Source organism: Oncorhynchus clarkii, chromosome 1 (genome assembly GCF_045791955.1).
Source record: "Oncorhynchus clarkii lewisi isolate Uvic-CL-2024 chromosome 1, UVic_Ocla_1.0, whole genome shotgun sequence".
In the NCBI taxonomy this organism is placed as follows: Eukaryota; Metazoa; Chordata; class Actinopteri; order Salmoniformes; family Salmonidae; genus Oncorhynchus; species Oncorhynchus clarkii.
The window spans coordinates 44,483,187-44,496,877 of NC_092147.1; the positions used below are offsets into that span (position 1 = coordinate 44,483,187).

General features: G+C 40.6%; 1 protein-coding gene across 1 annotated transcript in view; it reads right to left on the reverse strand.

The window, feature by feature from the left end:
- Nucleotides 1–13,324, reverse strand: part of LOC139407782 (spondin-1-like) — a 131,108-nt gene extending 117,784 nt beyond the window's left edge. The window contains exons 1-2 of the mRNA XM_071151647.1: nucleotides 12,671–13,324; nucleotides 4,148–4,254 (exon numbers count right to left, since the gene is read on the reverse strand). Of these exons, the coding sequence (XP_071007748.1) occupies nucleotides 4,148–4,254; nucleotides 12,671–12,899 (336 nt within the window). The 5' untranslated portion in view covers nucleotides 12,900–13,324. The remainder of the gene's footprint in view (nucleotides 1–4,147; nucleotides 4,255–12,670) is intronic.
- Between the last annotated feature and the right edge of the window lie 367 nt (nucleotides 13,325–13,691).

Genomic DNA, 13,691 nt, shown 5'->3' on the forward strand with positions numbered 1-13,691 from the left:
AGACAAAACAAAGGAACTAAGATCAGAACGTGACAATAACAGAGTTGTCGTAATACATTATGACATTGAATTCCACTGTAGGTATGTTGTTTCACCTCATCTCTCTACAAATGTGACTGGTTGACTGACAGTTGAGTGTACAGTGTATAACAATCTAGGCATCCCTTCACCTGTCATTGAAAGTAGGACAGTAATACAATTATTTAAATTTATTTATACTCCAAATTACGCAATGAAACAGTGGTAAAACAGTGTTGTGAGTCCATGGAGTGTCCAGCCCAGTCCCCCTCTATGTCACAGCCATGAGAGTAATAAAAGCCAGGCGTGACGAGCAGCAGACTCACACAGAGATGACCTCTGGGGCCCCGTTGAATGTTCGCCAGCTGCCCTGACTCCACAATCATATTGATCTAACAGCCAGATGCTTTACACATGACAGAAAGTAAGGGAGGGAAGCAATTTTCCTTGATAAATTTGTGTAAGAGGAAGAATTCCTTCTGGGGGTATTTTAGAAGAAGAAGAAAAAGTCTTCATTGATACTGACAATTGTTTCAATTTGCATTCTGTCTAGGCACCCGTGAGCCCAGTCTTCCCTCCCTATAACTAGTATCTCTCACTCTCTCTGTCTTTGTCTCTTTCTCTCTGTGGCTCTCTCTTTTCTCTCTCTGACTCACATAAGCTCCACCAGGATTCCTCCATAGTATTCCTTAGGCCTCATTATACTCATAGTGAAATGTCTTTTTGTGCCTCTTCACCATTGAGGTCCTGTCAGTCACAGGCAGCTACAAACAACTGACAGTGCTGAGGAAAACAACACATTTATAGGAGGAAGCTGAACTTGGAGTTGAGTTACTTCGGAAACTGTGCTTTTCTTACAGAACACCCAGCCTATATCTATTTGTTACCCTGTGGGAAGGAGGAGGGAATGATTCCATTGTCTTGTAGGGGGAGGGGGAGTCTGGAGGAGCAGCTGAACACTGCTGTTTTCATAGTCATTCCATCCCGGGTGACACAGCAAACACAGATGCTTCGCAGCGCCTGCTAAAGTATATGTGTCTTTTCAAGGAGATGCAGATGGAGGAAATCAAGACATGGAATAAATGATAGCTTGGCAAAAGACTCAGGGCGGATGTAACTTTCTGACACAATATTTAAAATGTCACAACATGTGATTTAAAAGTAGCGTGTTTCTTCCGATCTCGATGGAAATCTCCAGACTCGAGAGCACTAAACATTTGCCTTGAGCCTCCTATCAATCAAACACTTACATTACTACGGAAACCCGTAGAGATGTTCAAGCAATCTCTGATATCAAATCTTATTATGTGATATTTTTCAAACAGTACAAATGTCTGAACATGTTTGCTACAGTACTAGAGAATCAATATATAGAGTTATACCTCATATTACTGTATACTTTATTAGCAGATTGACTTTAAATGTAAAAAAAATAAAACAGAACATCAATGTCATGCTGCAGTGAGCTTCAGCCTTGAGAGCTAGCTCAAGGATGCTACTAAATAACAGTTGCGTGCAATCTCTGGTCCAAATAAAAACAGCAATGAACTGTGCTTTATACAAATACAGCAGCTGTGATGGTAATGGTAACACTACTGCTGTTCCCTTCCATTAAAAGCTTTGACGCTGGCTGGGTTTGTGAGAAAAGCTTTTAAAAAAGGAGATCACTTGGACAGAAAACACACTCTTAAAGTAAAGATGGACTGTTGTTTCCCTTTGCTTATTTGAGCCGTTCTTGCCATAATATGGAACTTGGTCTTTTACCAAATAGGGCCTTTTTCTATATATCACCTCTACCTTGTCACAACACAACTGATTGGCTTAAACGCATTAAGAAGGAAAGAAATTCCACAAATTAACTTAACAATGCACACATGTTAATGGAAATGCATTCCAGGTGACTACCTCATGAAGCTGGTTGAGAGAATGCCAAGAGTGTGCAAAGCTGTCCTCAAGGCAAAGGGTGGCTACTTTGAAGAATCTCAAATATAAAATATATTTAGATTTGTTGAACACTTTTTTGGGTTACTACATGATTCCATATGTGTTATTTCATAGTTTTGATGTCTTCACTATTATTCTACATGGTAGAAAATAGTAAATTGACCAATTCGGCCACTTGGGTACATTTAGGCAAACTCGTGAGGGACACCTGGCAGACTTAAAAAAATAAAATAAAAATAAAAATGTGATACAGACTGGATTCGAACCAGGGTGTCTGTAGCAACGCTTCTAGCGCTGAGATGCAGTGCCTTAGATCACTGCGCCAATTGGGAGAATTCATATTACATATTATGTAGCTCTCTCATTCTTGAATGTATCAGTCAGAAACTTTGCACACACACTGTCGCCCTGTTGTGGACAACATCTAAATTATTCCCAGCTTCCTACCTCAATGTATGGCCTTTATTTTGCATTTAAAAGATGATGCAACAAAAATAAAAATAAAATCATGTTTTTTTGTTTATTTTATCTTGATCTATTGTGTTATATTCTCCTACAGTAATTTCACATCTCCACAAACTTCAAAGTGTTTCCTTTCAAATAGTATCAAGAATATGCATATCATTGTTTCAGGTCCTGAGCTACAGGAAGATAGTTCCTCAATCATACCCAAATCTAACAGTATGATGCTGTAAAGAAAGCAGGCCAAATGTTTTTCCTTTGGAAAAGGTGTGAAGTTCAGTTCTGCTTCTTAAAAATGTGATTAAATGAGTGGTACAACTATACCTTTATCAGGATAGACGCCATGGTCATTATGACACAGGGGGCTATTGAAACTTGGTCAAGGTGACCATATATTTCCCCTGACCTGTTGACCATCTCCCCCTCACTATGTCATATCCTGCTGTGGTATAATATTCCTTCACTAAAGGAGTCTGCCACTGTAGATCATCCACCGCTAATGTGTATTATCCCTGCTACATGTAATGCACTCGCCCTCTTTGACCTAACGAGCAGATATGCAACTGAGTCAGCTTGTCCGTCTATCCATAGCAACGTAGAAACAAAGTGATGCTTTTAATCTCTGTAAACACAAGGTTATATCTAATCTGGGCTCATCTCTCTCCAAACAAACTTAGTTTGCTTCCCTTGCTTCCCTGGGTAATAACTTCTCTGGCCTAGATAAATAAGAGCGAGGAGGGTTAGGAAATCTGTGTGTTTGTTTCTCTGAGGTCTAAGGCACAAGTGGAGTATTTTACTAACTTTATCTACACATACTTTAGTTTTATTTCAAATGAATGAGGCCGTTTTTTTGCACATCTCCCAGCAGATGTTCATTAGGATGGGAAATCAAATGTGCTGTGTCATGCTGATCTCATTGAATAATTTGTCAATTATTTGTGCAATTAAATGATGACAATCAGTCCCACTTTACAATAGGTTGTTATCAATTTCTAGCTTAGCGATACACAGGCAAATTTGCCCTTTTTCTGTTTGACGGGCAGAGCCCACAATGGATGGAAAATTTACCTAAACTATACATACCTGTCAGGCAATAAATAGTACACTTTTATTTTATATCACTCAAATATACAAATAAATGGTGGCTACTATTGAGATACACCGTCAATGCATTGGGCGGGCTGCGGGCTTGCCCCCCCAGCTGTGAATGGTTTGCTTGATATTTAATGAAATGTAACATTATTGACAACAACTTCTACAAAGACCTAAAAACAAGTCAGTATTAATGTGATTCTAATAATCATGTCATGACCTCAACAGGACCATAATGCATATTGAATGTATTTGATTATCTATTTTGGGTAGCATTAGGGACATTTGAAGATGCCAATGAAAATGGGATTCAAACCTTGAGAGTAGAAAACGGTTACACACTCAAGGAGACGAAGGAGCCAGTGTGGGCTGAAGCTAAGCAGGTTGTGGGATGGTTTGTTCCTTTTTACATTATGAGGTAGTTAAGGATGTTTGTTCTCACTGTTGGAGAACTCGCTCACTCAGTAGGTGGTGTATTTTCATCGCAAGTTGAGCGAGAGAGACAACTCTTTCGTTTAGCTGTTCTTACTGAGGTTTTAGGAGGAATGTATTGACTCTTTTTTTGTGGTGATTTTGTAATACAAAGATAATTACTAAAATATGAGCACAGAAAACATGCACAGTATATTACCTGGAATTTGCCAGCATAGTGGTCGTCTCTGGTTCCTTCCGTCCCCTCCTTCAGAGCGATGAGTGTAAAGCCTCTAAAATAGGAGGGACTGGAGGCGTACAGAGTCACTGGAAACAGGAAAGGAGGGGAGTTAAGAGAATATAGGTCAAAGATAAAGTAAGTAGTCCCATCCCAAGTGCAGACCCTCCCAGGTACTGAGAAGAGAGAAACAAACTCAGCCGGTGGAGCCTACTACATGTATGTGGGCCATTTCCTGGTTGCTAGAATTCTAATAGTTCGCTACATTTCAGTTTGTGACAAAACAAGCAAGTATAGTGTAGAAAATCATTGTACCAAATAAACCGCTGTGAAAAATATTTCCATTACTAAAATATTGAATTTTCAGCTGTGTGAAGGGGTGTACAAAACCAAACGTAAGAGAGACTGAAATGGATGTTACTGACATCTAAGTGTGATATGTGCTGCTTTGTTCGGGAACAACTTTAATTGACCTACAGTTGAAGTCGGAAGTTTACATACACCTTAGCCAAATACATTTAAACTCAGTTTTTCACAAATCCTTACATTTAATCGTAGCAAAAATTCCCTGTCTTAGGTCAGTTAGGATTCCCACGTTATTTTAAGAATGCGAAATAATAGTAGAGAGAAGATTTATTTCACATTTTATTTCTTTCATCACATTCCCAGTGGGTCAGAAGTTTATATACACTCAATTAGTATTTGCCTTTAAATTGTTTAACTTGGGTCAAACGTGTCGGGTGGCCTTCCACAAGCTTCCCACAATAAGTTGGGTGAATTTTGGCCCATTCCTCCTGACAGAACTGGTGTAACTGAGTCAGGTTTGTAGGCCTCCTTGCTAGCACACTCTTTTTCAGTTCTGCCCACACATTTTCTATGGGATTGAGGTCAGGGCTTTGTGATGGCCACTCCAATACCTTGACTTTGTTGTCCTTAAGCCATTTTGCCACAACTTTGGAAGTGTGCTGGGGTCATTGTCCATTTGGAGACCTATTTGCGACCAAGCTTGAACTTCCTGACTGATGTCTTAAGATGTTGCTTCCATAACTTCCCATCCTCAAGATGGCATCTATTTTGTAAAGTGCACCAGTCCCTCCTGCAGCAAAGCACCCCACAACATGATGCTGCCACCCCCGTGCTTCACGGTTGGGATGGTGTTCTTCAGCTTGCAAGCCTCCCCCTTTTTCCTCCAAATTTAACGATGGTCATTATGATCAAACAGTTCTTTTTTTGTTTCATTTGACCAGAGGACATTTCTCCAAAAAGTATGTCCCCATGTGCAGTTGCAAAACCGTAGTCTGGCTTTTTTATGGTGGTTTTGGAGCAGTGGCTTCTTCCTTGCTGAGCGGCCTTTCAGGTTATGTCGATATAGGACTCGTTTTACTGTTGATATAGATACTTAGTTTCCTCCAGCATCTTCACAAGGACCTTTGCTGTTGTTCTGGGATTGATTTGCAATTTCTCACCATTCTTTTGATTTTCCCATGATGTCAAGCAAAGAGGCACTGAGTTTGAAGGTAGGACTTGAAATACATACACAGGTACCCCTCCAATTTTCCAAGCTGTTTAAAGGAACAGTCAACTTAGTGTATGTAAATAATCTGTCTGTAAACAATTGTTGGAACAATGACGTGTCATGCACAAAGTAGATGTCCTAACCAACTTGTCAAAACTATAGTTTGTTTAACAAGACATTTGTGGAGTGGTTGAAAAAACAAGTTTTAATGACTCCAACCAAAGTGTATGTAAACTTCCGAATTCAACTGTATGTCCTTTTTGCCGCACATGACCATTCAACTGGGCAGTAGTGTCACGCCCTGACCTTAGTTATCTTTGTTTTCTTTACTATTTTGGTTAGGTTAGGATGTGACGAGGGTGGTATGTGTGTTTTTGTCTTGTCTAGGGTTTTTTGTATATCTATGGGGTTTTGGGATTGTCTAGGTAAATGTAGGTCTATGGTGGCCTGAATTGGTTCCCAATCAGAGACAGCTGTTTATCATTGTATCTGATTGGGGATCATATTTAGGTTGCCATTTTGGTTTGTGGGTGATTGTCTATGTGTAGTTGCATGTCAGCCCTCGTTATTATTAGCGTCACGGTCGTTTTGTTAGTGTTCTTCGTAAATAAAGAAGCATGTTTTCAAATCACGCAGTGCCTTGGTCTCATCGTTACTACGAACGTGACAAGTAGTCCAGGTGCGCCAACTAGAACCTGTAGAACCTGTCTGGTTGATTTAGAGGTAAAGAAAGCAGAGCAATGCCTGATCATGAACAAACCTCTTCCCATTTTAGCAACAATTGAGTCAATTGATCTTATTTGGGGACAATACAATGAAGAATTGCATTATTGTTTTTGAGTACAAAATCCGACTCTAGGCTGCAGTGAAAATGTCATTTGAATAACAGCCATAAAGCCCTGTGATTTTAATGTTTCATTACATTTGGATCTGCGGTGGGTCTACTCTCAACCGTTTATAAGGTCTAGAAAGGAACATTAGCAGGCCAGTCTGGCTGTATTTTAAGTTCTGATACTGAGATGCGGTGTCACTTCCAGATCATCATTCTCCCAATTTGTCCTATAATTTCACATGACTGGGCAGGGACAAAGCTATGGGTGAGCCAGGCCCACCCACTGTGGAGCCAGGCCCATCCACTCAGAATAAGTTTTTCCACACAAAAGGGCTTTATTACAGACAGAAATACTCCTCAGTTTCATCAGCTGGTCTCAGAAGATCCAGCAGGTGAAGAAGCCATATGTGGAAGTCCTGGGCTGGCATGGTTACACGTGGTCTGTGGTTGTGAGGCCTTGTGGACGTACTGCCAAATTCTCTAAAATGACATTGAATGTAGCTTATGGTAGAGAAATAAACATTCAATTCTCCGGCAACAGCCCTGGTGGAAATTCCTGCAGTCAGCATGCCAGTTGCAGGATCCTTCAAAACTTGAGACATCTGTGGCATTGTGTTGTGTGACAAAACTGCACATTTTAGAATGGCCTTTTACTGTACCCAGAACAAGGTGCACCTGTGTAATAATCATGCTGTTTAATCAGCTTCTTAATATACCACACCTGTTAGGTGGAAGGATTATTTTGGGAAAGAAGAAATGCTCACTAACAGGGATGTAAACAAGTTTGTGCACTAAATTTGAGAGAAATAAGCTTTGTGTGTCTGGAAAATTTGGGGGATCTTTATTTCAGCTCATGAAACATGGGACCCACACTACATGTTGCATTTATATATTTTTTCCCCGTACCTTTCAAGATGGTAGCCCACTAATTAAACAGCATGGAAACAACTCGCAAATGCGCATATTGTTATTATGCACATTTTTGAATATTTGCATGAAAATCTTTGACCAATTGGATTAAAACCTAGCTATATACACCCCAATGGCAAGTGCGCTAGTCCAGTGTCACTTTGATTATGCCTCCACATCATGGTTCACCAGCAGCCCCAAACATATAAAACATAAACTACAGACAAACTTGTAAGAATTGTACTTTAAACTCCCCCTCAAGCATTATTTGTCTGCATCTATGAAATTGTATATATGTATTTATGTAAAATAAAATAGGGACCACAATGGAAATAGGTCCTCGACTTTATAGTGCAATCCCGGTCCCTTTTAAAAATCTTCACACTGTGTGTATGTGTGTGTCAAATCGTAAGTCGCATACGCCTTTGTCGCATTTCACCTTACCGTGAAATGCTTTACTTACAAGCCCTTAACCAACAATGCAGTTCAAGAAAATAGAGTTAACAAAAGATTTACTAAATAAACTAAAAGTTAAAAAATGTTGGAAATCCAATAGTAACAAAAGAAAAGTACGTAACAATAACGATACTATATAAAAACGGGGTATCGGTACCGAGTCAATGTGCAGAGGCACAGGTTAGTCGAGGTAATTTGTAAAGTGACTATGCATGGATAATAAACAGCGAGTAGCAGCAGTGTAAAAACATATCTTTGACAATTTTTTGGGCCATCCTGGGACGAAAATGCAACCAGTGGTGCAGCTGTAGAACTTTTTGAGGATCTTGGGATCCTGCCTAATCTTTTCAGTGTCCTGAGGGGAAAAGGTGTTGTTGTGCCCTCTTCACAGCTGTCTTGATGTATTTAGACCATGATAGTTCATTGGTGATGTGGACACCAAGGAACTTGAAACTCTCAACCCGCTCCACTTCAGCCCCGATGTTAATGGGGGCCTGTCCTGCCCTCCTTTTCCTATAATCCACGATCAGCTCCTTTGTCTTGCTCACATTGAGGGAGAGGTTGTTGTCCTGGCACCATACTGCCAGGTCTCTGACCTCCTCCCTTCAGTCTGTCTCATCATTGTCTGTGATTAGACCTATCACTGTTGTGTCGTCAGCAAACTTCATGATGGTGTTGGAGTTGTGCTTGGCCATGCAGTCATGGGTGAACAGGGAGTACAGGAGGGGACTAAGCACACACCCCTGAGGGGCCCCAGTGTTGAGGATCAGTATAGCAGATGTGTTGTTGCCTACACTTACCACTTGGGGGGGGGGGGGGGGGGGGGGGGGGGGGCGTCAGGAAGTCCAGGATCCAGTTGCAGATCCAGTTGTTTAGGCCCAGGGTCCTTAGCTTAGTGAAGAGCTTTGTGGGTATTATGGTGTTGAATACTGAGCTGTAGTCAATGAACAGCATTCTCACATAGGTGTTCCTTTTGTCCAGGTGGGAAAGAGCAGTGTGGAATGCAATTGAGATTACGTCATCTGTGGATCTGTTGGGGCAGTATGCAAATTGATGTAGGTCTAGGGTTTCCATCATGGTGGTGTTGATGTGAGCCATGACCAGCCTTTCAAAGCACTTCATGGTTACCGACATGAGTGCTACGGGGTGGTAATCATTTAAGCAGGTTACCTTCGCTTTATTGGGCACAGGGACTATGGTGGTCTTTTGAAACATGTAGATATTTGAAACATGTAGGTATTACAGACTCAGTCCAGGAGAGTTTGAAAATGTCAGTGAAGACACTTGCCAGTACAAGTCCTGGTAATCCATCTGGCCCTGCGGTTTTGTGAATGTTGACCTGTTTAAACTTGCATAGTTAAATCAAATTTAAAAAACATTTCAAAAAGTATCTCACATCGGCAACGGAGTGCGTGATCACAGTCGTCCTGAACAGCTGGTTCTCTCATGCATGCTTCAGTGTTGCTTGCCTCGAAGCAAGCATAAAAGGCATTTAGCTCGTCTGGTAGGCTAGCGTCACTGGGCAGCTCTCGGCTGTGCTTCCCTTTGTAGTCCGTAATAGTTTGCAAGCCCTGCCATATCCGACGAACGTCAGAGCCGGTGTAGTAGGATTCAATCTTAGTCCTGTATTGACGCTTTGCCTGTTTGATGGTTAATCTGAGGGCATAGCGGGATTTCTTATAAGTGTATAGCGGATGTGGCCTGTAATCCATGGCTTCTGTTTCTGAAATGTACGTACGGTCACTGTGGGGATGAAGTCTTCGTTGCACTTATTGATGAAGCCAGTGACTGAGGTGGTATACTCCTCAATGACATTGGATGAATCCCGGAACTTATTCCAATCTGCACTAGCAAAACACTCCTGTAGCATAGCATCAGTGTCATCTGACCACTTCCGTATTAAGCGAGTCACTGGTACTTCCTGCTTTATTTTTTTCTTGTAAGCAGAAATCAGGAGGATTGAATTATAGTCAGATTTGCCAAATGGAGGGCGAGGGAGAGCTTTGTATGCGTCTCTGTGTGTGGAGTAACGGTGGTCTAGACTTGTCTTCCCTCTGCTTGCACATGTGACATGCTGGTAGAAAATACGTAAAACGTGCATATCTAAAAAAAAATTGTATATCCCAAAGACAACAAAAAATTACTGACAAATAAAATAAATCCAAAATGTGCAGTGGCCATTTGATGAATGGAAAGAGACATCCGTTACAAAACACCAAAAATATTTAAAAGCATTTAATACTGGGTAGGCCTACAAGATAGGGAAAGGGGTATTTTCTGTTTTTCGAGGTTGACAGTCTATTTATTGTGATGTTTAAAAATGTAAAGTGCCGGAGTCATTATGCTTTGTTTATTGGTTGCGTGGTGCATTGGAACAGGAAATTTGTGGAAAATTAATTTCATATATTTTATATAATTATACATATGGCATCAAAATGTTGAAAATCTGATTTCCCCCTAGCTGATCATTGTCTGCAGCCGACTTTGATCTTAGTGTAATGAAACAGGCAGAGAGAGTGCGTGCGTCCACGGTGGTCGGCGAACCTGCAACCTTCTGGCCCATAGCCCTGTGTGGCATTGACTGTGCCACAAAAGCATGCTAAAGTGCAAGGGGAGGGTTATGTGAAAACCTTTTTTTTTCCTTTTTTTTTTTTTTTTTACATTGGGGCAGTATTTGTGTCAACAAAAAGTGACCAAAATATTGCTCAAACATCGATTTTTCAATTGACATGACTAGAACTGCTAAATAGAACCAGAAAAAAACTGCAACTTAACAAAAATATAAATAATTTCAGTTGACTAACATTGACTACTAAATGGAATGGACAAAAGTTTTTGGAGAGATTTTCAGTATTAAGCACAATTCATATTAGCAGCACAGTTCTGTTCAGCAGTGGGAAGGACGTGGCACACTCACCCTAGCCTACATCAGCTGGTGAGCTGCAGGCGAGCAAGCGATGAGTGTGGGCAGACAGGCTTCGAATACACATATCGCGCAGGCAATGCTTGCTTCCATGTAGCTAACTAGTCACCACCAGACTTCTAGTTAGTTACCCATTGCCTAGTTAAGAAGCACAAGCTGCTTTAGGAAAATAAAACAATACAATACTCCCTTGAGTATAGAAAAGTTGTTGAATTTGTAGTCTCACTCAACCCTCACACTTATCCCACTGTATTTCATAGCCAGGTTCTGTAACCAACATACTAACCAAGTCTCCCTCATATGCTCTTGACAAAATTGCTTGATTCTAGCCATTACCATATAAAAGATATAACCCACAATATCAGCGCTACGTTTTTTTCTTTCTATTGTGCATTTTACATTCATAAAGCGTATACCGGGCTTTTCTAAAAATTAGGCTACTTGCTGACTGGACAGTTAACTATTTGTTTAGGCAACACCTTGTTCAGTCATGTTACCTCATTAGCTAGCTATAGCTAAAAACCTGGGGCGCGTTCAGCAGGAAGCAACGTTTTGGAACGTTCAGATAGAAATATTCTATGTAGAACAAACATGCCTCTCTGACATTTTGAATAAGAAATAATGTTGGCTCTGTTAATAGAATTTCTATCTGCAGCGTTCAGGTATGTTTTGCAACTGAACGTGGCCTTGGTGGCATGGAAAGAAAGGGAAATGAATAGCGAACAATTTATTGACTAAATCCCACTACACTATATCTGACTGGGTAAATAACTTTATTTTGAATTAATGTGGACCCAGTGACTCAGACTTGAACCAGGACTCAAGCACGAGGACTTCAGCCATAGGGACTTGTGACTTGACTCGTGATTCGACCATTGGTGACTCATTATTTAATCGGACTCGAACACAAGGTACCTGGAACTCGAGGTTTAGTGACTCGACTACATCACTGGGCGAAACAGTCATTAGCTCCAGTTCAAAGTCATTAGCCCCATTCTACTTTTGGACATCAATGTGGCTGCAACGTCCGTGGAACGTTGATAACAATGACAACTGAGTGACAGAGGTGCAACCCATACTACTTTGCATCTGGTGATTGTACTACTCTCCCACTCTCTCTGCTTGTGTGTGTGCTTGTTTTGTATGTAATATGCAATATCTAGGTAGGCTGAATTAGGTCCCCGTACATGGCCAGATAATTGTTATATATTATTTACTTGTCGGTACTTCTTCTGTTGGGAAGAAAATATGTTATGCTTGGAAGAAAATATGATGTTATGCAGAAGAATATGTTGGTATGACAAGGCTATGTATGTTTGATCAAATGGAAGTCAGTGATTTCTGTTTACTATAAATTAATGGAGGCAATACAAATGTGATGTGACTAAAATGAAAGGGCATTTTGTTGACTAAAATGGGCCACTGTTTGTGCTATTTTGACAATAAGACTAAATCATTATTTAAATTACAAATCTGACTCAGACTTAGGGCTATGTTTGTCAAAATGACTAAGACTAGAATATATATATATATATTTTTAAGAGTGCCTAAATGAACACTGCATTGGGGAGGGGTGGTGCATTTGTTTTATGACACCTTGAGTTGGACCAACCCCATCCCCTGTAAATTTCCAACTGTCCCTATATGTTTTGCATTTCAAGTGACATAATGAGGTGTGATAAGTAGCCTACTCTGGTTGGCTACATTTACGAAATGAAGTCACTTGTGCACGGAACTTAAACTTGACTTTGGTGTTAGGCTACTGGAGTAAGCTACTTTCTGATAGTTGTCATTTCAAAGCCACTTCAATTTGGTGGATATAACAAAAGCCAAGTAAGTAACTAAGTAAAATGTGCTCTAGTTGCATACCTCTGTAGATGCTAGCAGGTTGGTAGTTTTCGGGGTCCCCCTCTACTCTTAGCCGAAACTCATTGTAGCCATCTCTCCGTGTACCCTGTGTCTGTGCCCGTAAAATCCTGCCGCAATATCCATCCGACTTCGCATGCTTATCTGTGGGTTCTTCGACGAAAGCGAGAGCATTGCACATAAAACTCGAAACCAAATACTGCAAAAGCAGCAAATGCATATACATTCCCATAATATATGTTCTGGTGCGAAGTTCTTTATTCCACCTATAAAAAGGAAACAAAATATAGGAGTATAAATTCTCTCACCACAGTCCCCACGAAAATAAATACCTGCAAACTATTTCGCCCTGACACTTGGTAGAAATTGTGTGAGAAACCGCGGTGAATCCATCCCAGACGGGCGGGTTTTGAAGTTCGATGGCACTGCTTCAGTACCTATAGTTACACTGATTTGAGAGGAAAGCGGTGATAGGTGGCTTGAGTGATGAGTTAAGGGAGTAGGCTAATTCTCAGGGTCCGGGAAATAGCGAAGCGCAGCATTGAAACGAATAGATTGAAGCGATGAAAGCAGCAGAGTTTAAACAAAACCCAGACATTCCTACCAGTGGCCGCTGTGAGCCTGTGACCGAGGAGCGTTTGACATTCTTGATGAGACGCAGGAAAGCTGTCGGCCAATGTTTGCACAGCCGTGGATCTCACAAGTTAATTACATCAGCGCGCTCATAACAATTGTGTGTCTATTCTTTGCGTAAAACATTTTATTAATGGTAATTGGGGTACAATCGTTTGGTATATCAAAACCATGTCTCAATTAGTTACGTTTGACGATGAAAGAATTATAGTTTATTTGAAAGTGCATGATTTATTTATTTGATCTTTAGGGCTGGGCTTTAATATTACATATAGATTGTGGCTTCATCTATATAATTGTCTGCATCATTTCCAATCCCCCATAATGTATTTATAAAACATATACAGTACCAGTCAAAAGTTTGGACACACCTACACGTTCAAGGATTTTT